This window comes from Bos javanicus, chromosome 13 (genome assembly GCF_032452875.1).
Source record: "Bos javanicus breed banteng chromosome 13, ARS-OSU_banteng_1.0, whole genome shotgun sequence".
Lineage (NCBI taxonomy): Eukaryota > Metazoa > Chordata > Mammalia > Artiodactyla > Bovidae > Bos > Bos javanicus.
In genome coordinates, this window is record NC_083880.1 from 25804903 (window position 1) to 25827158 (window position 22256).

Below are 22256 nucleotides of genomic sequence, written 5' to 3' on the forward strand. Positions count from 1 at the left end.
ACCTGGCTTCAATTTCCTTTTTACTAAAATGTACCCTAAATATACTAAAATAAACTAGGAGGTGTTTTCAGCCAGCATCTATTATCAACAAACTCTTCTGGAAGGTGACCCCTGATGTCTATAGCCAGCCCTCACACTTGAGTTCGAGATCAGCTCGAATGAAAATCTAAGTTACCAGGTATTTTCTCTCAGAATGACGATGTTACTACACCATGTCTTCTGATTTCTGCTGTTGCTTTTGAGAAGTCTGTTGATAGGACAGGGGGGAATTTTAAATTTTTTTCCAGTTACTTTCATGATCTGTTCTTTGACTCTGGGGTTTTGCCTTTCAGTTTCACCAGATTGTGTCTACGTGTGGTCTCACTGGATATGTGCTTCCTGGATATTCATGTCTCTCATCAGCTCTGGAATATGATTAGGCATTATCTTATCAAAAATTACCTCTCCTCAATGTCTCTAGTCTTTCCTTATGGAATTCCTAGGTAACATCTTTTGTATCTTCTCACTCAACTTTTCATGTCTCCTATCCTCTCCTATATTTCATCTCTATCCATGCTACTTCCTGGATAGTTTTTTCAGATCTATCTTCCAGTTAAAAATTCATACCCATAAGAACTTCAATCTGCTGTTTATCCTATTATGTGAGTCACTTTCTTATCCATTCAATCGGTATCTTTCTCACTGCTAGACATTCTGTTCTTTCCCATCCAAAAGTTCTCATTTATTTTTTCTTCTTGTGTTGTCTTATCTTTTATTTAAATCCTTTTGTTTATGTCTTTAGTCAAATTAACTATAACTATTTTATATTGTCTTTCACATAGCTTGCTTACCTATTTTTTGCTATTTACTTTGCCAGCCGCTGATCTTGCCTGTGAAAGATTGCTTCTATACATCTTTCGTGCTTTGGGTTTGTGAGCTCAGGTTAAGTGAGGTATATCTGTAGGAATCTGGCTAAAGTTAAGGTATTTCCTCCACAGAGGTTTTCCACTTGCTTGTATCAGGCGTCTTGAGGATTTTGTGGTCTGAGACCAATTTTAGTATTAAGTTTTCTGGTTGGAGTTTCCCAGATGATACAGGTAAAGTAAATGAAAACCTCAGACTCACATGTGGTACAGATTCATGTTTAAAAGTTCTCACAGGATATTTACTTTCCCCTCTAGGGCAGGCCAAGAATGACAAGCTAGCTTCTTAGGGTCTCCCATTACTAGAGGATGGATTTTTTTTTTTTTTTTCAGCAAGGGCATATATTTTTGAAGGCAATGGCTTTGCATGAGGGTCTCATCTAATGTCCCATCTGATACAGGTCCAAGGCTTTGCCATCTGTCTCTGCATGGAGGTTAAAGTCAGATTACTAAAACAACTCCCAACCCCTCTCCTAGGAGCCCTGGTACACATTTACGCTTAGATTCTCAAACTCTTCATTTCTGCCTTGGATATCCCCTACCTTCTGTGAACTCCAGTAAGCATTTAAAAGGCTTCTTAGGGACTTCCCTAGCGATCCAGTGGTTAAGACTCCACGTTTTCACTGCAGGAGGTTGCGGGTTCAACCCTCTGTCTAGGAACTAAGATCCCATGTGCCACGATCAGTAAATGAATGACTAAAAATTTATTATTATATTCACCTAGTATTATTAGATGTTTGTAGCAAGAGAATTTTCCAGTTGTTTATTCCATAAAACTGCCACAATTAAATTTTTTGTCTGGGTTGTTAACCTATTTGAATGTATTATTTTGAGAAAAAGAAAATATTTTTTTAATGTGTAATGTAATGGTGTAACACAAATAAGTGCTCACATAATGCAGTGTTATCTTTGGGTTATTAGATCAGCTGAAAAATTAGGCCCCTCAGATAAATAAATTCTTTTGAGAAATAACTGAAATTAGATTCTTTGCTAAATAAAATAAACACTGAATACTCTCACAAGTTTTGTTGATCTTTTAAGAGAAGCTACAAAGTATAGCCTCTTGTGGGCACATGGAATGTGATACATGCAATAAGTTCTCTCTCTCATGCAACTTCTGGATTTTCTCAAGTAATGTCACCATTTCTTAAAGGCAAATTATTGCATAATGACAATAATAACTGTATATATGAATTTAATATTTGTCTTATATATTTTTAGAAGAAAAATACAACCAACTCCTTTAATAAATGTTAGCAAACATATTAATATCTCATGAAACAGTAAAATTTTGTGGAAAATGTGATACATTGCAAAGGGCACATGCTTGAGAAATAGATGGGTCTGGCCTCTGGTGTCTTTGCTACTATTTACTGGCTGTGTGACCTTATGAGTTAATTAAACTTTCTGAGCCTCTTTTTCTTCACCAGTTAAAAAAAAAAAAAAGCTGAGAGATAATTGGCAGAGTTACAGTCAGGATTAAATGAGATTAAATTAATTAATCTAGCAAGAGCTAAGTGAAAACTCCTGAAAAGAGGGACAGAGGAAAAACGAAAGAAGGGAAGGAGGAAGGAAACCTCGAAACATTAAGGAACCCAGGCTACCAGCGCCTTTCATTTCATTTAAAAAACAGGAGTCTGTGGGCCATGGTCTCCAATGAATTAGCCTAATGCTAAGTTCTAAGTAATCTTTGTCTAGATGGGTATCATTCAGCAAATTCATTTCATGTCTCATGGGAAGTGTAATACAACACAAAGACAAGTCAAATTGCCTTGAGACGTGTGACCCATCCATACCCCAGGAAGGTTCCTTAGTAAACCTTAGCGGAGGGCGTAAAACAACTGGGACCCCTCCTAGAAAAAGAGCCCCTCGAGTGACCTCCGAATGCCAACAGCTGTCACAAGGAGACACAGCCTCTCAGTAAACGGAACTTCCAACGTTTTCCTCAAACAAATAAAAGAATCACAGAATAGAAGTACAGGAGGGAGTAAACCTACATGATGCTTCTGCCCAGCACCCACAACAGCCTACAGAGTCCCGACTGCCCTCCAGGAACTTCTGAAGGAATGAAAAGAATACCTCAGTGGCCACTGTTTCTGCCAAGATGTTTTTAAGGTGTCTGCTCGGGATGAGTCGGTTTGGAGGTATGTGGGAGCACCAGACACCCTCAGAGGAAAATGAGTTAGTCTGTTTCTCTTCCTTGGTGGTGTTATTAGCTTGGGCTTTTAACAGGTCTCTGTCCTCGGGACTGTGGAGAGAGCTCAAGTGTGGAAAGGTGTGGTCAGCTCAAGACTAATCTGAAGGCATTGAATCCATCTCGGGATGAGGACAGCTTACGTGCTGTGAGCAGAGAAAACTGGGCTGTTTGCCTCAGAGCCTGGACTATGAGCATGGTTTTCCATCCATTTCTGAGAGGGTATTTAATCAGGGGCAAAGCTTGCTCTGAGTGAGCAGGCAGGCTTTTATGTGAGGTGATCGATCAGGAGATGATCTGCGTCACCTTGGTGATGGACAAGAGGAAGGACATTTTGTAAGAAGGAAAGAGGAGAGATGCCACAGTTATGCTTGGTTGCTACATGATTTAAAGGTGGGACAAACACTAAAATGTGCTGTGTTTAAGAACCGATGCTGGCGGGAAACATCTAAAGTCTATTCTCGCCTTCCTCCTTCATCAGAACCCTGGGTAGGAGCCTCCACAGCATGATCCCCAGGAAAAATAATGTTGATTTGAATATATCTGTTCATTGCTTTAAAAAAAATTTTTTTTTGGCTGTGCCACACAGCATGTGGGATCTTAGTTCCCTGAAAAGGGATCAAACCTCACCCCCTACATTATAATCGAGAAGTCTTAACCACTGGACCAGCAGGGAAGTTTCGGCAAGATTATTAGTTTCAGCAAGATTGACCGTATTCTGGACCGTAAAACAAGACTTAAGAAATTTAAAAGAATTGAAGTCATACAAAGTACTCTTTCTGCAACAGAATTAAACTAGAAATCATACAGAGCTATCTCTGGAAAATCCCCCAATATTTGGAAATTAAACAGTAAGAAATAATCCATGAATGAAAGAGGAAGTCGCAAAGGAAATTTGAAAATAGTTTGAGTTGAATGAAAATGAAAACAATACAACAAAAATTTGATGATGTAACAGTTAATATCACATGACTGATAACAAGGCAAGAATATTTTCTTTCACTATTTCTGTTCAGAATTGAACAGGAAGTCCTAGCCAGTTCAGTAAAGCAATAAAAAGAAATACACAAATTAGAAAGAAAGAAGGAAAACCATTATCTTCATAGAAAAACCCAAAAGCATCTACAAAAGAGCTATTTAAACTAATGAGAGTTTTGAAAAGTCAAGTGTTCAATACACAAAATTGCTATGTACCTGCAACAGACAATTTGAAATTCAAGGAAAAGTTTACCATATATAATAGTGAAACCAAGGGCAGTCATCAGTTGGATCCCTTAAACTATAACTTGCTTCATCCTGTAACTGCCTTTCCTGACTAAGCTCTCTTTAATTGTTTTGAAAATTGCACACCCTCCAAGGTTCACATCGCTTAGACAATAAATATATCACAAGACTCCTTTCAGCACCCCCTACAGATAACACCTCTGACACATGGATTGCTACAGTACAGCTGTTCTTTCAGGGGCAGAGAGTTAGTCTTAACCAAGTCAAACCAGCCAAGATCCCCAACCCTTAAATTGGTCTAGTGGAAATACCTGATGGATGAGCTTTTGACATCACAGGACCAAAACCCCCACTCTCAGATCACTCTAACACACCATTCTCTGAGCATGCATCCCGGAAGGAACATGTAACTCCAACACTCCTTTACAGGACACCAATTACAGGTTATTCTGTAGACATCAACAACATGATTTTTAAACTTACATAGAAAGATAAACTTTCATAAACAGTTATGAAAAAGAACAAAGTTGAAGGACACATGCTCTCTGACTTCCAGACTTCTGTGCAGATACAGTAATCAAAACAGGGTGATACTGACCAAAGAATAAGCATAGAGATGAGCGGAACTCAATAGAGTGCTCAGAAATAGACCCACGAACATACAGTGAATTGATTTTCAATAAAAGATCAGAGGCAATTCAATAGAAAAGAATAGTCTTTTCATCAAATGATCTTGGAAAAATTGGACATTCACTTGCAAAAAGAAAAAAAAAGAAATCTTGATCTGTACCACATTAATAAATTAATGGCAACCCACTCCAGTATTCTTGCCTGGAGAATCCCATGAACAGAGGAGCCTGGCTGGCCATGGTCCATGGGGTCGCAGAGAGTCGGACGTGACTAAGGTGACTAAGCACGCATGCAAAAAATGAATTATACACCTAGATACACCTAGAAATCTAAAACTAGGAAACTTCTCAAAGAAAATAGAGGCTAAATCTTCATGACCTTGAATTAAACAAAGATTACTCATATACACAAAGATTTAAGCAAAGATTGCTTACAGACACAAAAATTATGATCTACAAAAGAAAAAATGATAAAGTAGAGTTTACAAAAATGTTTAAATTATACCCTTTGGAAAAAAAAGCACTCTAATGAAAACAAAAATAACAACCCACTGAAAGGAAAATATACTCAAAAACACATTAATAAAGGATTGGTAACAAAAATATGTAAGAAACTTAAACTCAATAATAAGAAACAACCCAATTTTTTAAATGAGCAAGATATTTGAATAAACATTTCATCAAAGAAACTGTATAAACAACAAAAAAGCAAATAAAAGGATGCTCAACATCATTATTCACTGGGGAAATGCAAATTAAAACCATGATGAGATACTACTGGTTATCTGAATGGGTAAAACAAAAAAAAGAAAAAATAAAGAAATACTGACAATAACAAGTGTTGCCAAAAGTGTAGAGCAACTGGAACTCTCATATAGTCCTGGGAGGGGAGCAAAATTATTCAATCACTTTGGAAAATAGTTTGGTAATTTCTTATAAACACTCCCCATATAACCTAGCAATCTCAAGACAAATTTGCTCAAGAGAAACAAAGACATAAGTACATACAAAAACTGCATGTGAATATTTTGTTGTGCTGCTGCTAAGCTATGTCTGGCTCTTTGTGATCCCTACAGACTTCAGGATGCCAGGCTCCCCTGTACTTTACTGTCTTCCAGAGTTTGCTCAAACTCATGTCCATTGAGTCAGGGACGCCATCTAACCATCTCATCTTCTGCCACTCCCCCCTTAGTAGCTTTATTCATAATCACCCCAGAAAGGAAACAAACCAAATATCCTTCAGCTGATGAATGATTTTAAAACTGGCGTATCCATACAATGAAATCCTACCTGACAATAAGAAATGCATTATTGGGACATATAACAACATCGATGACTGTGGTGATTTACATGACTATGCATTTGTTAAAACTCATAGAAAGTGACAGAGGTAAATTCTATTGCCTGTAAATTAGGCTCAAATAAACCTGACTTTAATTTTTTTAAGATTTTAGAAGATTTTACAATAAGGATCAGAGCCAAGCGGGGAAAAAAATCTTGTAAGAAGGAAGCACAGCTACTTAAACTAGGATGAGAGACAATTAAAGAGAGGAAAGATTTTCAAGAGATGAAACGAATAAATTAGAGTTAAGATGGCCACATGCCCGCCCCCCCCCCACCCGCCACACCCAAAAACAAAATCAAAAGACAATTTTATCCTGACCTCAGAGGTCATTAGGAAAATACAGAGTGTTTTAAGAAATGAAAAATTTACTAGCCGCTTGAAAGCTGAGGCAACTGAGTCAAAGAAAGAGAACGGTAGGGTCAGTTCAGTTCAGTCGCTCAGTCGTGTCTGACTCTTTGCAACCCCATGAATCGCAGCACGCCAGGCCTCCCTGTCCATCACCAACTCTCAGAGTTCACTCAGACTCACGTCCATCGAGTCAGTGATGCCATCCAGCCATCTCATCCTCTGTCGTCCCCTTCTCCTCCTGCCCTCAATCCCTCCCAGCATCAGAGTCTTTTCCAATGAGTCAACTCTTCACATGAGGTGGCCAAAGTACTGGAGTTTCAGCTTTAGCATCATTCCTTCCAAAGAACACCCAGGGCTGATCTCCTTTAGAATGGACTGGTTGGACCTCCTTGCAGTCCAAGGGACTCTCAAGAGTCTTCTCCAACACCACAGTTTAAAAGCATCAATTCTTCAGTGGTTTTAAGATGCCCTCCCATCCCAGTCCCCAGGCACACACCTGTGTATAATCTCCTCCACTTACCTGTGGGCAAGACTTGTAAATATGATAGGAATTTACTCTCATGATTAGGTGATTAGTCAACTGACTTTGAGTTTATCAAAGAGAGTTTATCCTGTGTAGACCTGACCTAATCAGGGGAGTCCTTTAGAAAGGAGCAGGGCCCCACCGGAGGAGCAGCTCTCCTACCCTGCAATCAACAGCCTATGCTGTTGTCCACGAGGCAGGGACCCCAGGGCAGCCTCTCAGAGCTGACAGTGAATCCAGTCTAGAGTCAGCAGGGAATCAGGGGTTGAAATCTGCTAATGACCAGTGATCTTGGAGAAGGACCCCAAATCCTAGAAGTGATCAAAGCCCCAACTAACACCTTGATTTCGGTCTGGAAAGATTCTGAACAGAGAACTTCTGACCTAGAGAAACTGTAGGACAATAAACATATGTTGGTTTAAGCCACTAAGTTTGTGGTTATTTTGTCCCAAAGCAAAGCAAACACAATTCAAAGCTAGTGATTTGGGCTTCCCTGGTGGCTCAGATGGTAAAGAATCTGCCTGCAATGCAGGAGACCCGGGTTCGATTCTTGGGTCGCGAAGATCCCCTGGAGAAGGGAATGGCAACCCACTCCAGTATTCTTGCCTGGAAAATCCCAAGGACACAGGGACTTGGCGGGCTACAGTCCATCGGGTCGCCAAGCGTCGGACACAACTGAGTAGCCATGAAAACCCAGCACAGACTGGTAGAAGAGCGTTCTGTTGGAGATTCCCTGGTCTTCTGTTTCACTGCTCTTGATACCTCATTGTCCCTACAGGTTTTAGTTCTTCATATCTGGGCCCTGACTGCAGTCACCCAAGTACTAATGCCAGGGGGACGTCCTCATACAGATCTTTGGGGCAAGAGCGATATCCAGAGCAGAAGTACATCTGTATTCACTGGACTTCCTTAATACTCTTTCTCCTCACATTTATTCATGAGACTAGGCGCCAGGAAATAACCACTCAACTTTATAGCCATAAAAGAAAGCATGAATCATTCCTGAAGCTTCTTTCCCTATATGAGCAATAGATAGGAGGGTGTCTCCGCCCCATCAAGAACATTATTTGAATGACAGGTTGTAGTATCTTGCAAATTAAAATAAAATACATCTTTCATTTTCATCACATTATTAGCTCTTTGCTTTTATAACACTGTTCATTCTAAATATCACATAATGAAAATGGAGTAAATCATAACTTACCCTGTAACTTTTTAGTCGGATGAAATCAACCTTCATAAAGATACATCAATCAGAGTTTCGACTGATGTTCTTCAGGTGTTCTACCAGGTCTGCACAGAACTTGTAGCCTCCTTTGAGTACACACAGGACCATAATGTCACAACATCCTATGTCTTTCATAATATCCTTAGCCAGCCGTTCAATTCTGAAAGAAAGGATTAAAAGACATATTAAAGTATAGACATCTCTGAGCATATTTGTTCCTTTCAAGAAAAAAACTGCATGATGTACTCTACATATGTGATTACGCAGGAGAAAAGTGGAAAAGGTCTTGGGAGACCAAAGCCTCCAGATAAAGAAGCTTTGTTAACATCAGACAAAGAGAGAGTGTTCAAAACATATTTCTGATAACCATATCATCAGTGGTACATTTTTTCCCTCTGTGTCACAAAAAAAATGATTAAGGTGTAAAACATGATGTCAAAGATCATGAAGGCAATTATTTGATCACTACAGAGCCTGGTTGTTAGCTTTAACAAGGCTATGATGGTATGTGGTGATATTATATTCACTTTAAAAAGCAAAGAAAGAGGAAATGGAGAATGACTCACCCACCTGACCACGTTAGACGAGACTAGAGGAAAAGTCAAGCCCGCAGTAACTATCAAAAGAATAATATTTGTCTTTTATTTACTGAAGATAGCATGTTACCTATGTGAAAGGTGCCCCAGACACAAGAAAGCTCTGTGAAAAGTAAAAATCCAGGGAAGACTTGGAAAAGGCTGGAAATAATTGGGAGATTGGGGTGGACATATATATGCTATTGATACTATGTATAAAATAGATAACTAATGAGAACCTACTGTATAACTCAGGGAACTCTACTCAGTGCTCTCTGTGACCTAAATGGGAAGGAAATACAAAAGAGAAGGGATACACACACATGCACACACACACAGTCGATTCACTTTATTCTACAGTAGAAACTAATACAACATTGCAAAGCAACTATACTCCAGTAAAAATTAATTAAAAAAGAAAAAAACGCCTGGCAATATGAATGTGTTTGCCAGGCCCCCACACACATTCATCAGCAGAGAGTGGAAGCCTCACTATCTCAAGGTGTTTGAGAACAATCTCTAATCAATATTAGGCCGAAGACTAGGCTATTCAGACACAGGTGTGAACCCCAGTGAGCAAAACTTAAAAGGAAAAACAAGAAAAACAGATTGCACATCATCAACAGCTATGCACTGCTGGGGAGACACTCTTCACAGACAGGCAAAGACAAAAAAGGAAACAAACAACAAGAGTGATGAGTAATAAATAGTTACAAATATGGTAGAGATTAAACCAAGAATATCAATCATGACTTTAGTGAACAGTCTAAAAATAGGCTTCCCAGGTGGTGCTAGAGGTAAAGAACCTGCCTGCCAATGCAGGAGATGTAAGAGAGGCAGGTTTGATACCTGTGTCAGGAAGATCTCCTAGAGGAGGGCAACCTACTCCAATATTCTTGCCTGGAGAATCCCCATGGACAGAGGAGCCTGGCTGGCTATAGTCCATAGGTCACAAAGAGTCAGACACAACTGAAGCGACTTAGCACGCACAGCACGCACACATGGTCTAAAAACATCAATTAAAGGCAGACTGTCAGAGTGGATCAAAAAATACCCTAAGGTATGTTGTCCACAAGAAATTCATCTTAAACACAAAGATCCAGATAAAAGACCCAGATTAAACGGATGGAGAAAGATGCACCATGCAAACATAATCAACAGAAACCTGGACAAGCTACATCAATTTCAGACAAAGCAGACTTCAGAGCAAGGAAATCATGAGGAATAAAGAGCAACATTACTGTAATAAAAAGAGGTCAGCTCTCCAGGAAAACATAACAGTCCTTCATGTGTCTGCACCTAGCAACAGAGTGTCAAAAAACTGACAGAACTAGAAGTAGATGAATCCACTGATGTAGTTGGAAACTTCAATACCCCTCTCTTAGTACATGACAGATCCAACAAGGCAGAAAACCAGTAAGGATATAAGGGAACAGTACACCATATAACAGCTGGACCTGGTCGACATTTACAGAATACTTTGCCCAACGTTCCCTTAAAATACATCAATAATGAAAAGACAAGCCACATACTAGTGGGAAATATTTGCAAAGCATATGTCTGAAAAAGGGCTGTGTCCAGAATATACGAAGAACTCTTACAACTCATTTAGAAGACAAACAACCCAACTGCAAAATTGGCAAAAAACTTAAATAGGCACCTCTCCAAAGAAGATGTATGAACAGCTAGAAAGCACACTAATCATTAGGAAAATTTTAAACCACAATGAAACACCTTTATATATCCACGTTTTTGTTTTGTTGTCTTAGTCACTAGGTCATGTCCATGTCTTTGGCAATCCCATGAACTGTAGCTTGCCAGGCTCCTCTGTCCGTGGGATTTCCCAGGCAAGAATACTGGAGTGGGTTGCCATTTCCTTCTCCAGGAGATCTTTTCGATCCAGGAATCAAACCTCTGTCTCCTGCATTGGCAGGCAGATTCTTGATCACTGAGCCTGGGAAGACCTAGAATGGCTAGAGTTAAAAGGACAAACAAAATGAAATGTTGGCAAGTATGTGGAGAAACTAGGGAGAAGGGCACGGCAACCCACTCCAGTATTCTTGCCTGGAGAATTCCATGGACAGAGGAGCCCGGTGGGCTACAGTCCATGGGGTTGCAAAGAGTCAGACACAACTGAGCAACTAAAACAACAATAACAACAATGTGGAGAAACTGGAGCCTCAAACGTTGCTGGTGGGAATGAAAAATGGTGTAGGCATCTGGAAAATAATTGGCAGTTTCTTACGCTTACCATAAAACTCAGAATTCCTCTCCAAAAACCCATCCAAGAGAAATGAAAAGATGTGTCCACACAAAGACTTACATGCAAATGTTCCTGGAAGCAATATTCGCAGTAGCCCCAAACAAGAAATCTAAGCGTCCATCAATCGATGAATCAATAATCAGATATTGATTTAATTTATATTTAAAGCTCAGGAAACACAAGTTTATAGAGAAAGAAATTAGATTAGTGATTGCCTGATAGTGTGGGTAGGAGCAGAGATTGACAACAAACTTTTGATTGACAATAAAATATTGTAAAACGATGCTGGTAATTGTTGCCTAGCCATAAAAATGTACTAAAAATCACTGAGTCATTTATCTACAATGGGTGAGTTTTATTGTATGTAAATTATATCTCAATTAAATTCATTTTAAAGGTGGGGACGGGCATTCTTGAGGCCCCACCCCAGACCCCCCAATCAGAATTTCTTGACATAAAGCCTCCTGTAGAGGCAACTGGTAACCTTGCCAGGATTCAATCCTATACTAGATCAGGATGCAATTAACTTAAGTCATAAATTAATTTTCAGATGAGAAAAGCCAGAATTTGTTTAAACCAGGGGGTTCCCAAACTCATGTGAAGACAAAGTACTTCTGAGAGCTATTAAGAAGTGAATCGAGTACAAAGATGCCCACTGCACAAGAGAAGTTGGTTTAACTATCAAAGTCAAGCATATTTCTTCCCCATCCCTCCCCTTTCTTTTGCAAGAATCTGTATCCTTTTTTTTGGTAGGAGAAATCCAGTAGACTGATTCTTAGGAAGCTGAATATATTTTACAAAATTTACCCCTTTTTCAAAATTAGGTATTTTTATTGTTTTCTAACCTTCCACCATATTTTATGTGTAATGCATTCATCATAATGGCTGAGGTTGGACTAAACAAAATATTGAGTTAATGCAGCCACTGAATCAAATTAATTTGGGAGAAATTTGTTTCCAAGCATGTGTAAAAAGAAATGGATAAATATTCTATTCAACAGCGGAGACCACTTTTCCCCTACCGTATCAATAACAGGAGTTTTGCATTCATATTTGTCTACATTTGGAAAAGGAAAAATTTATTGAGCAGCTGTTTTCCTTGGTGCCATACAGTGAGTCTCACTGGGCTCAGAAATCTGCCTCCCAATCTAGTGAAACAGAATGATACCAAGTATCGGGCGTTCTCTAATGAAATGATTTAGGAATCTGCATCTTTAATATGAATTGCCAACTGGGAGGTTTGACAAGCTGGGAGATGCCAAATTTTTCACATTTATTTCTTCTCAGAACCTTTTTTCCCTTTAAGGATCAAAACTTGTACTCCATGGAAGGCCACCTGAGGCCGTGAGAAATCCCAAACTAGATCTTATTTTAGTAATATTTTATAGTTTGAGAGAACACGCAATATGCAGATCTTAACCAATGGGAAATCTTAGAATTTGAGTGAAAGAATGACATTTCCTTTTGCTTACAGACAGGCATTGATGGAAAGATAACATCCTGGGAATAGTGACCAGTTGGTGCTTTTCAAACTTTCCTTTGGCTGAAGGTCTATTTTATAAGTTAAATTTTAACTCAGAAGAAAGTCACAGTTTAAGAAAATAGAAGCAGAAGTACAAAGGCTGAAGGAAAAGGGGAGAGTGGGAGCCCCAAGTCTCAGCTTGCCTTTATTTCTCAGAGCTTCTCCCACCCCGATTTCTGAGTGTGAAATACAGGAAGCTTGCTTTTCATATAAATGTGAAGGCTTACGTATTTGATCTTGTGCTAGAAATCAAAAGTCCACGGAAAGGCAAGAGTCGGGGCATTAAGGCAGCTTTGTTGAAGGGATAAGACCTGTAAGTGCTGACGCCTGTGGTAGGCTGAATTGGAAGAGGCTCTTACCCATTCCAGCATTCTCGCCTGGAGAATTCCATGGACAGAGGAGCCTGGCAGGCGGCTACAGTCCACACGGTCACAGATAGTCAGACACAACTGAGTGACTAACTTTCTATTACTTTCTTTTCTCTGAAAACCAAGAAACAAATGAGGGTGACTTAGGGGCTTAGAAGAGGAGAGTCAAGTGACTAGGAAGGAGCCAGAGGACATCTGTGTCAAGGGCTTCAGAAGAACGAGAAACAGTAGTGGAGAAACAGTTTCGTGCTGCTATTTTTAAGCTGTACATATTCTTATTTCCAAAACATTACCACTGAAAACATCCACAGATTGGCCAACCTGTGAGACGGGACTTATTCGAGATAAAGGCAAATTGCAGGAAAAGCCAGGGTTTCCGGGGTATGGCCTGTGAAGGCAAATGAAGGTAAAGGTCACCTCTTAACTCTCCCCGTTAAGAGTCTGTGAAAAACGTGAGACAAATGCTTTCCCGGCCCTCATTTTTATCAGCCTGTATAGGACGCGGTTATTTTGAGGCTATCTATCTTGTATGTACAGCCGTTACCACCTTACTATCTGTAGTCATTACTATCTTTTGCATGTACAACCCTCTGTCTCCCCGGAACAAATATCCAAGGAAATCACAGATTTATTTTACTCCAATTTTTCTGTCCTATAAACATTCTATCCACCACTGTATAGAAGAGACTCCGGAATAGGGTCCCTAAGCCTATTGTTTGATTCACACAAGAGAGGACTAGAGAAAACGGACTCAGCAAAGAGCGCTCACCTGTCCACAATGATGCCATGAGGGATGAGCACGTACTCCAAGTCTCCATAGTAGTGCTGTGGGTACGTGAATAAGCTCAAATCATACCCTGGCCAGTCATCCGTAATCTGCAAACCAACTGATTTTGGTTACAATATTTTTCATTGGAAATTTATTTTTTAAAACGTAAATAAGAGCATGCTTTGTAAAAACGAATACCATTGAAAATAAGAGACTAGGTCTGACCATCCATAATGGCATTAAATTGTCTTCCATCAACCTGTGAGAAGCCAGGTGGAACAAGGTAAAGACCTACTGAAGTGAACAGGGAACGCCATTCCTGACTTCTGGTATCACAAAATAAAACCCCGACCTATGGCTAACCTGACAGCACTGTTTGTAAGAGTGCACAAACGTAAAGATACAGTGTATATTTACATTATAAATATTATCATGAATATAAGTAACATTATTTTTGTAATTACAGGCATACCTCATTTTATTGGGCTTTGCAGATAGTTTTTTTTTTTTTTTTTTTACAAATTGAAGGTTTATGGCAACCTTGCATTGTCAGAGGATGCTTAGCACTTTTAGCAATAAAGCATTTTTAAATTAAGGTATGTACATTGTTTTTAGACATAATGGTGAAAAGTGAAAGTGAAGTCGCTCAGTCGTGTCCGATTCTTTGCGACCCCGTGGACTGTAGCCCCCAGGCTCCTCCGTCCATGGGATTCTCCAGGCAAGAATACTGGAGTGGGTTGCCATTTCCTTCTCCAGGGGATCTTCCTGACCCAGGGATTGAACCCAGGTCTCCTGCATTGCAGGCAGACGCTTTAACCTCTGAGCCACCAGGGAAGCCAAAGACATAATGGTATTGCACACTTAATCGACCACAGTATAGGTTAAACCTAACTTTTATATGTACTGGAAAACCAAAATAGTAATAATCTGTGACTTGCATTATTGAGATATTTGCTTTAATTTGGTGGTCTGGAACTGAACCCACACTATTTCTGAGGTCTGGCCACTGACACAGACAGTATCACTCCACATTATTATAATATATTATTATATATACTATTACATGTCTATGCATTGTAATCACCTCACCTGCCTAGGAAAGGTTACCTACTAAAAGTACATGTCTCCTGGGGTTATTGTGCACCCAAACTTCTGAGTGGTTGGGTCGTTTTAGTAAAGACTTCAAAAGGATGTGCTGTGGTGGGAACGTCAGTCAGTCCTGTTGGGAACCGATTGCTCCAGAAAACTGTTGTATTCAGATAGTGGACAGACTGCTAGCAAGCCTCCCTGTTGCTTAGGACTGGATGTGCAAGTCTGATGGTTAAGACAATAAAGAGGCAGGAGAGAAAATGCCAGTGAAGACCATGTTCCCTTTACTGTCAGATCATCCAGAAAGACACTCAAGCTAAACCATAGCTGAACTGCAGTCTCCGGTTTTCTGCTTACTCCCACATACCTCCATCAGATTTCTCCATGCAGCTGTATGCTTTCAAAGACTCTCCTAATGCAGACCTATCCTAAATTCCCAGTCTAACTCCCTATACCTTGTCCTCCTGTTCTCAGATTGGTCTGTGGTCGAATCAGGATCCTCCCTAGTTCTGTGTTCTGTTCATTTGTTGTCTCTCACCTACACCCTCTCCCTGTCTAATCCACTCCCCCACCTGTATCCCAAACTCCACATCATCTGCACAAACTCAGGACAGGCCCCAGTAATTGCTGACTGTTCCCACCTCTGTGTGATATTGTCGCCCAAACTCCTTGTATCCCTCAGAGCTCTCTGCTCCTTGAGAAGACTCCTGTCTCTTCCTGCCTCTGGCTCCCTCATCTCATCCGTTTTCTATTGTTTTAAAACCCATCTGTACTTCATCGAACACTGGGATATCCCCCTGCTTTTCCCCTGCCTCCTCACCTGGAACTCAAAACCAGTTCTCCTCCACCCAGGTTTTGGAAGGGCCACACAGGGTTCAGACTCCACTGACTCCCATCCTGGTTCCAGGCTCTGGAACGCTGGCCAGATCAAACCCAGTGCAGATGAATCCCTTCCCTCTCAGTAAAGGGCAACTCTTCTCAGCTGCTGAGGTCAAAGTCACAGAGTTGTAACTGACCCCTTTCTATCATCCCCCTCTTGCAACCCAGCAGCAAATCCTATCATCAGATCCTTCAGAATTTAACCAGGACCACCTCTCAGCAGACTTCCCAGGTGGCACTAGAGATAAAGAATCCACCTGCCAATGCAGGAGACATAAAAGACGGGTTGGATCCCTGGGTTGGGAAGATCCCCTGGAAGAGGGCATGGCAACTCACTCCAGTATTCTTGCCTGGAGAATCCTATGGACAGAGGAGCCTGGTGGGCTACAGTCCATGGGGTCGCAAAGTCGGACATGACTGAAGTGACTTAGCACGCACACACACCTCTCAGCATCTCCACTGCCCCACTTCCAGTCCCTACCACCACCACTTCTTCCAGGACCATTGCCATGGCTACCAATTTTGCCTCCCTGCTTCCACTGTGCTGGCATCCCGCCCATCCTCCACCCCCACGTGGCAGCTGGAGTCCTCCTTTGAAAAACGTACCTCATGTGCATCATAGCAGGCTTCTGCTCAGATTTTTTCAAGGGCTTCCCATTTCACTAAGAGTACAACTGGAGTTGCCACCATGGCCTGCAGGGGCGGCGGCCTCTGACTCATCCCTGGAGCTGTCTAACCCCCTCCTGCTTCAGCCACCATTCTCCTTCCTGATGCTTGAATGTCCCAAGCATCTTCTGCCCCAAGAGCTTTACACTTGCTTTTCTTTTGCCTACAACGCTCATCCCCTGGAAGCCCACATGGCTTACCCTTCACTTCCTTCAAGTCTCCCCTCAAACATCACCTCCACAGCGAGGCCTTCTGGACACCTATGTAAAAAAACACCGCTTCCTTGCCACGCATCTATGTACTTCTCTTACTCAGCCTCACTGTCCTTCACAGCATGTATTTCCACTGGGTGTGACATGTGTACATGTGCTTGTGTGTTTTATCTCCTTGCACTGGAATGTTAGCTCCTTCTGGTAGAGACTTCTGTCTCATGCATTGTTGAAATTCCAGCATTTAGAACACTGACCCGGAATACCACAGGTGCTCAAAAATGCTGAGTGAATAAATGACAGTCTCCACCCACGTGCTACCCAACCCTCAGTCTATCTCCTCGTGATAAAGAGCACCACTGTTCACGGCTCTGGAAATTCTTACCTGACCAAGGGCAGACAGGTGGTCAAACAATGTGTCATCTGTGTATTTGCAGAGTGTCACACCGGCTCTGCCTTGACCAGCAAATCGGCTAGGGGCACAATTGAATCTGTTTACAAAGCAACGCTGGTTTCCACCCCGAGATGGCCTAGGGCCAGCTGTTCACTTTCAACACTGCTGGTCAGTGCCTGGAACCACCAGCTGAACATGAGGAGCTTCCAGAAGACTCGCTGGCAGGCCATGATAGAGACCAGAAGAGACGCCTGAGCAGCACCTGGCCTCAGGAAGATCACCCAGGGACACAGCACCTTCTGGCTCCCCTGCCAGAACCCATACACCACCTCCTGGAGCCCTTGCAGTAGTGGCAGCACGAACTGGGGGTTGTTCCTCCCACCGTGAAATCCTGCGGTAGCCCCTGCCCAGCTGAATCTGAGACCACTCTCTAGTTCATGTTCTGGGGCACAGCTCTGACACTTACTATGGATGTGAGGAAAATTCTGTGTGAGACTCATTTCTCCCTCCTTTAAATAGAACACAATAAAAACCCAAAGACAGGGTTGTTTTCAGGATAAAAAGAACAAATAATGTACTTAGATTCCTAGTACATTTCCATCTCCATATATGATAAATGCTTAATAAATGATGCCTCCCAAAAAGAAAAGAATGATAAAATGACAAAATAAACCTATAGAGACTTCCCTAGTGGTCCAGTGGTTAAGACTCCGTGCTCCCAATGCAAAAGGCCCAGGTTCGATCCCTAGTTAGGGGACTAGATCCCACATGCTGCAACCAAGACCCGGTGCAGCCAAATAAAAAACAACAACAATCAAACCTACAGACAAAAACCATACTGGAAATCTGTAGCTCAAAGGCAGCATGGAGTAACAGTAAAGAGCATGGATCAGAAGCCTAACACACCTGGGGGTGTATTTACTAGCTATGGGACCTCAGGCGTTAACCTCTCTGGGTTGGGGTTTTCTTCTATAAAACAGTCAATGCCTACCACATATGGCTAACTTGAGGATTAAATAAGATCAGTTCAGTCCAGTCGCTCAGTCGTGTCCAACTGTTTGCGACCCCATGAATCGCCAGGCCTCCCCGTCCATCACCAGCCCTCGGAGTTCACTCAGACTCACGCCCATCGAGTCAATGATGCCATCAAGCCATCTCATTCTCTGTCGTCCCCTTCTCCTTCTGCCCCCAATCCCTCCCAGCATCAGAGTCTTTTCCAATGAGTCAACTCTTCACATGAGGTGGCCAAAGTACTGGAGTTTCAGCTTCAGCATCATTCCCTACAAAGAAATCCCAGGGCTGATCTCCTTCCGAATGGACTGGTTGGATCTCCTTGCAGTCCAAGGGACTCTCAAGAGTCTCCTCCAACACCACAGTTCAAAAGCATCAATTCTTCGGCGCTAAGCCTTCTTCACAGTCCAACTCTCACATCCATACATGACCACTGGAAAAACCATAGCCTTGACCAGATGAACCTTTGTTGGCAAAGTAATGTCTCTGCTTTTGAATATGCTATCTAGGTTGGTCATAACCTTCCTTCCAAGGAGTAAGCATCTTTTAATTTCATGGCTGCAGTCACCATCTGCAGTGATTTTGGAGCCCAGAAAAATAAAGTCTGGCACTGTTTCCACTGTTTCCCCATCTATTTCCCATGAAGTGATGGGACTGGATGCCATGATCTTCATTTTCTGAACATTGAGCTTTAAGCCAACTTTTTCACTCTCCACTTTCACTTTCATTAAGAGGCTCTTTAGTTCCTCTTCACTTTCTGCCGCAAGGGTGGTGTGATCTGCATATCTGAGGTTACTGATATTTCTCCTGGCAATCTTGATTCCAGCTTGTGCTTCTTCCAGCCCAGCGTTTCTCATGATATACTCTGCATATAAGTTAAATAAGCAGGGTGACAATATACAGCCTTGATGTACTCCTTTTCCTATTTGGAAACAGTCTGTTGTTCCATGTCCAGTTCTAACTGTTGCTTCCTGACCAAGAGGCAGGTCAAGTGGTTTGGTATTTCCATCTCTTGAAGAATTTTCCAGTTTATTGTGATCCACACAGTCAAAGGCTTTGGCATAGTCAATAAAGCAGAAATAGATGTTTTTCTGGAACTCTCTTGCTTTTTCGATGATCCAGCAAATGTTGGCAATTTGATCTCTGCTTCCTCTGTCTTTTCGAAAACCAGCTTGAACATCTGGAAGTTCATGGTTCACATATTGCTGAAGCCTGGCTTGGAGAATTTTGAGCATTATTTTACTAGCGTGTGAGATAAGTGCAATTGTGCGGTAGTTTGAGCATTCTTTGGCATTGCCTTTCTTTGGGATTGGAATGAAAACTGATCTTTTCCAGTCCTGTGGCCACTGATGAGTTTTCCAATTTGCTGGCATATTGACTGCAGCACTTTCACAGCATCATCTTTCAGGACCTGGAACAGCTCAACTGGAATTCCATCACCTCCACTAGCTTTGTTCGTAGTGATGCTTTCTAAGGCCCACTTGACTTCACATTCCAGGATGTCTGGCTCTAGGTCAGTGATCACACCATCGTGATTATCTGGGTCATGAAGATCTTTTTTGTACAGTTCTTCTATGTATTCTTGTCACCTCTTCTTAATATCTTCTGTTTCTGTTAGGTCCATACCATTTCTGTCCTTTATCGAGCCCATCTTTGCATGAAATGTTCCCTCAGTATCTCTAATTTTCTTGAAGAGATCTCTAGTCTTTCCCATTCTGTTGTTTGCCTCTATTTCTTTACATTGATTGCTGAGGAAGGCTTTCTTATCTCTCCTTGCTATTGGAACTCTGCATTCAGATGCTTATATCTTTCCTTTTCTCCTTTGCTTTTCACTTCTCTTCTTTTCACAGCTATTTGTAAGGCCTCCCCAGACAGCCATTTTGCTTTTTTGCATTTCTTTTCCATGGGGATGGTCTTGATCCCTGTTTCCTGTACAATGTCACGAACCTCAGTCCATAGTTCATCAGGCACTCTGTCTATCAGATCTAGGCCCTTAAATCTATTTCTCACTTCCAGTGTATAATCAAAAGAGATTTGATTTCGGTCAGACCTGAATGGTCTAGTGGTTTTCCCTACTTTCTTCAATTTAAGTCTGAATTTGGCAATAAGGAGTTCATGATCTGAGCCACAGTCAGCTCCCGGTCTTGTTTTTGTTGACTGTATAGACCTTCTCCATCTTTGGCTGCAAAGAATATAATCAATCTGATTTCGGTGTTGACCATCTGGTGATGTCCATGTGTAGAGTCTTCTCTTGTGTTGTTGGAAGAGGGTGTTTGCTATGACTAGTGCATTTTCTTGGCAAAACTCTATTAGTTTTTGCCCTGCTTCATTCCGTATTCCAAGGCCAAATTTGCCTGTTACTCCAGGTGTTTCTTGACTTCCTACTTTTGCCTTCCAGTCCCCTATAATGAAAAGGACATCTTTTTTGGGTATTAGTTCTAAAAGGTCTTCATAGAACCGTTCAACTTCAGCTTCTTCAGCGTTACTGGTTGGGGCATAGACTTGGAGTACTGTGATATTGAATGGTTTGCCTTGGAAACGAACAGAAATCATTCTGTCGTTTTTGAGATTGCATCCAAGTACTGCATTTCGGACTCTTTTGTTGACCATGATGGCTACTCCATTTCTTGAGGGATTCCTGCCCACAGTAGTAGATATAATAGTCATCTGAGTTAAATTCACCCATTCTAGTCCATTTTAGTTCACTGATTCCTAGAATGTCGACGTTCACTCTTGTCATATCTTGTTTGACCACTTCCAATTTGCCTTGATTCATAGACCTCACATTCCAGGTTCCTATGCAATATCGCTCTTTACAGCATCGGACCTTGCTTCTATCACCAGTCACGTCCACAACTGGGTATTGTTTTTGCTTTGGCTCAATCCCTTCATTCTTTCTGGAGTTATTTCTCCATTGATCTCCAGTAGCATACTGGGCACCTACTGACCTGGGGAGCTCCTCTTTCAGTATCCTGTCATTTTGCCTTTTCATACTGTGCATGGGGTTCTCAAGGCAAGAATACTGAAGTATTAAATAACATAGATAATGGATATAAAACTCTTACATCAGTACCTGGTCTACACTGTCCCTAAAGTCGCTCAGTTGTGTCCGACTCTTTGCGACCCCATGGACTGTAGCCTACCAGGTTCCACCATCCATGGGATTTTCAAGGCAAGAATACTGGAGTGGGTTGCCATTTCCTTCTCCAGGAGATCTTCCCGACTCAGGGATTGAACCCAGGTCTCCCACATGGCCCTGCAATAAATGCTAACCAGTAAGACATACTGAAACATCAATAGTTTACTTAAAAATTGGCATACACACTGAGGAAACCAGAAGGGAAAGAGACACGTGTACCCCAATGTTCATCGCAGCACTGTTTATAATAGCCAGGACATGGAAGCAACCTAGATGTCCATCAGCAGATGAATGGATAAGAAAGCTGTGGTACATATACACAATGGAGTATTACTCAGCCATTAAAAAGAATACATTTGAATCAGTTCTAATGAGGTGGATGAAACTGGAGCCTATTATACAGAGTGAAGTAAGCCAGAAGGAAAAACACCAATACAGTATACTAACGCATATATATGGAATTTAGAAAGATGCTAACAATAACCCTGTGTACGAGACAGCAAAAGTGACGCTGATGTATGGAACAGTCTTATGGAATCTGTGGGAGAGGGAGAGGGTGGGAAGATTTGGGAGAATGGCATTGAAACATGTAAAATATCATGTATGAAACGAGATGCCAGTCCAGGTTCAATGCACGATACTGGATGCTTGGGGCTAGTGCACTGGGACGACCCAGAGGGATGGTATGGGGAGGGAGGAGGGTTCAGGATGGGGAGCACATGTATACCTGTGACGGATTCATTTTGATATTTGGCAAAACTAATACAATTATGTAAAGTTTAAAAATAAAATAAAATTAAAAAAAAAAAAGAAAAGAAAAATTATGTTTTAATTAACTTAAAAAAGTGCCTCAAACCTCTTTGCTAAAGTCTTATGGCCTGAGTTAAAGCTGCAAATTTAAAAATAGAAGAAATGTGTTTCTCTAAACACTATTCTATAAGCCAAACCAGTCTATTTCCAAATGAGTCTGAAATAGTTC

At 41.3% G+C, this 22256-nt stretch overlaps 1 protein-coding gene across 1 annotated transcript in view; it reads right to left on the reverse strand.

Annotated features, from left to right (window-relative positions):
• The window catches only part of PRTFDC1 (phosphoribosyl transferase domain containing 1), a 111300-nt gene that overhangs the window by 83331 nt on the left and 5713 nt on the right, over positions 1-22256 (reverse strand). The window contains 2 exon segments of the mRNA XM_061436037.1: positions 8370-8553; positions 13891-13997. Coding sequence (XP_061292021.1) covers positions 8370-8553; positions 13891-13997 — 291 coding nt within the window.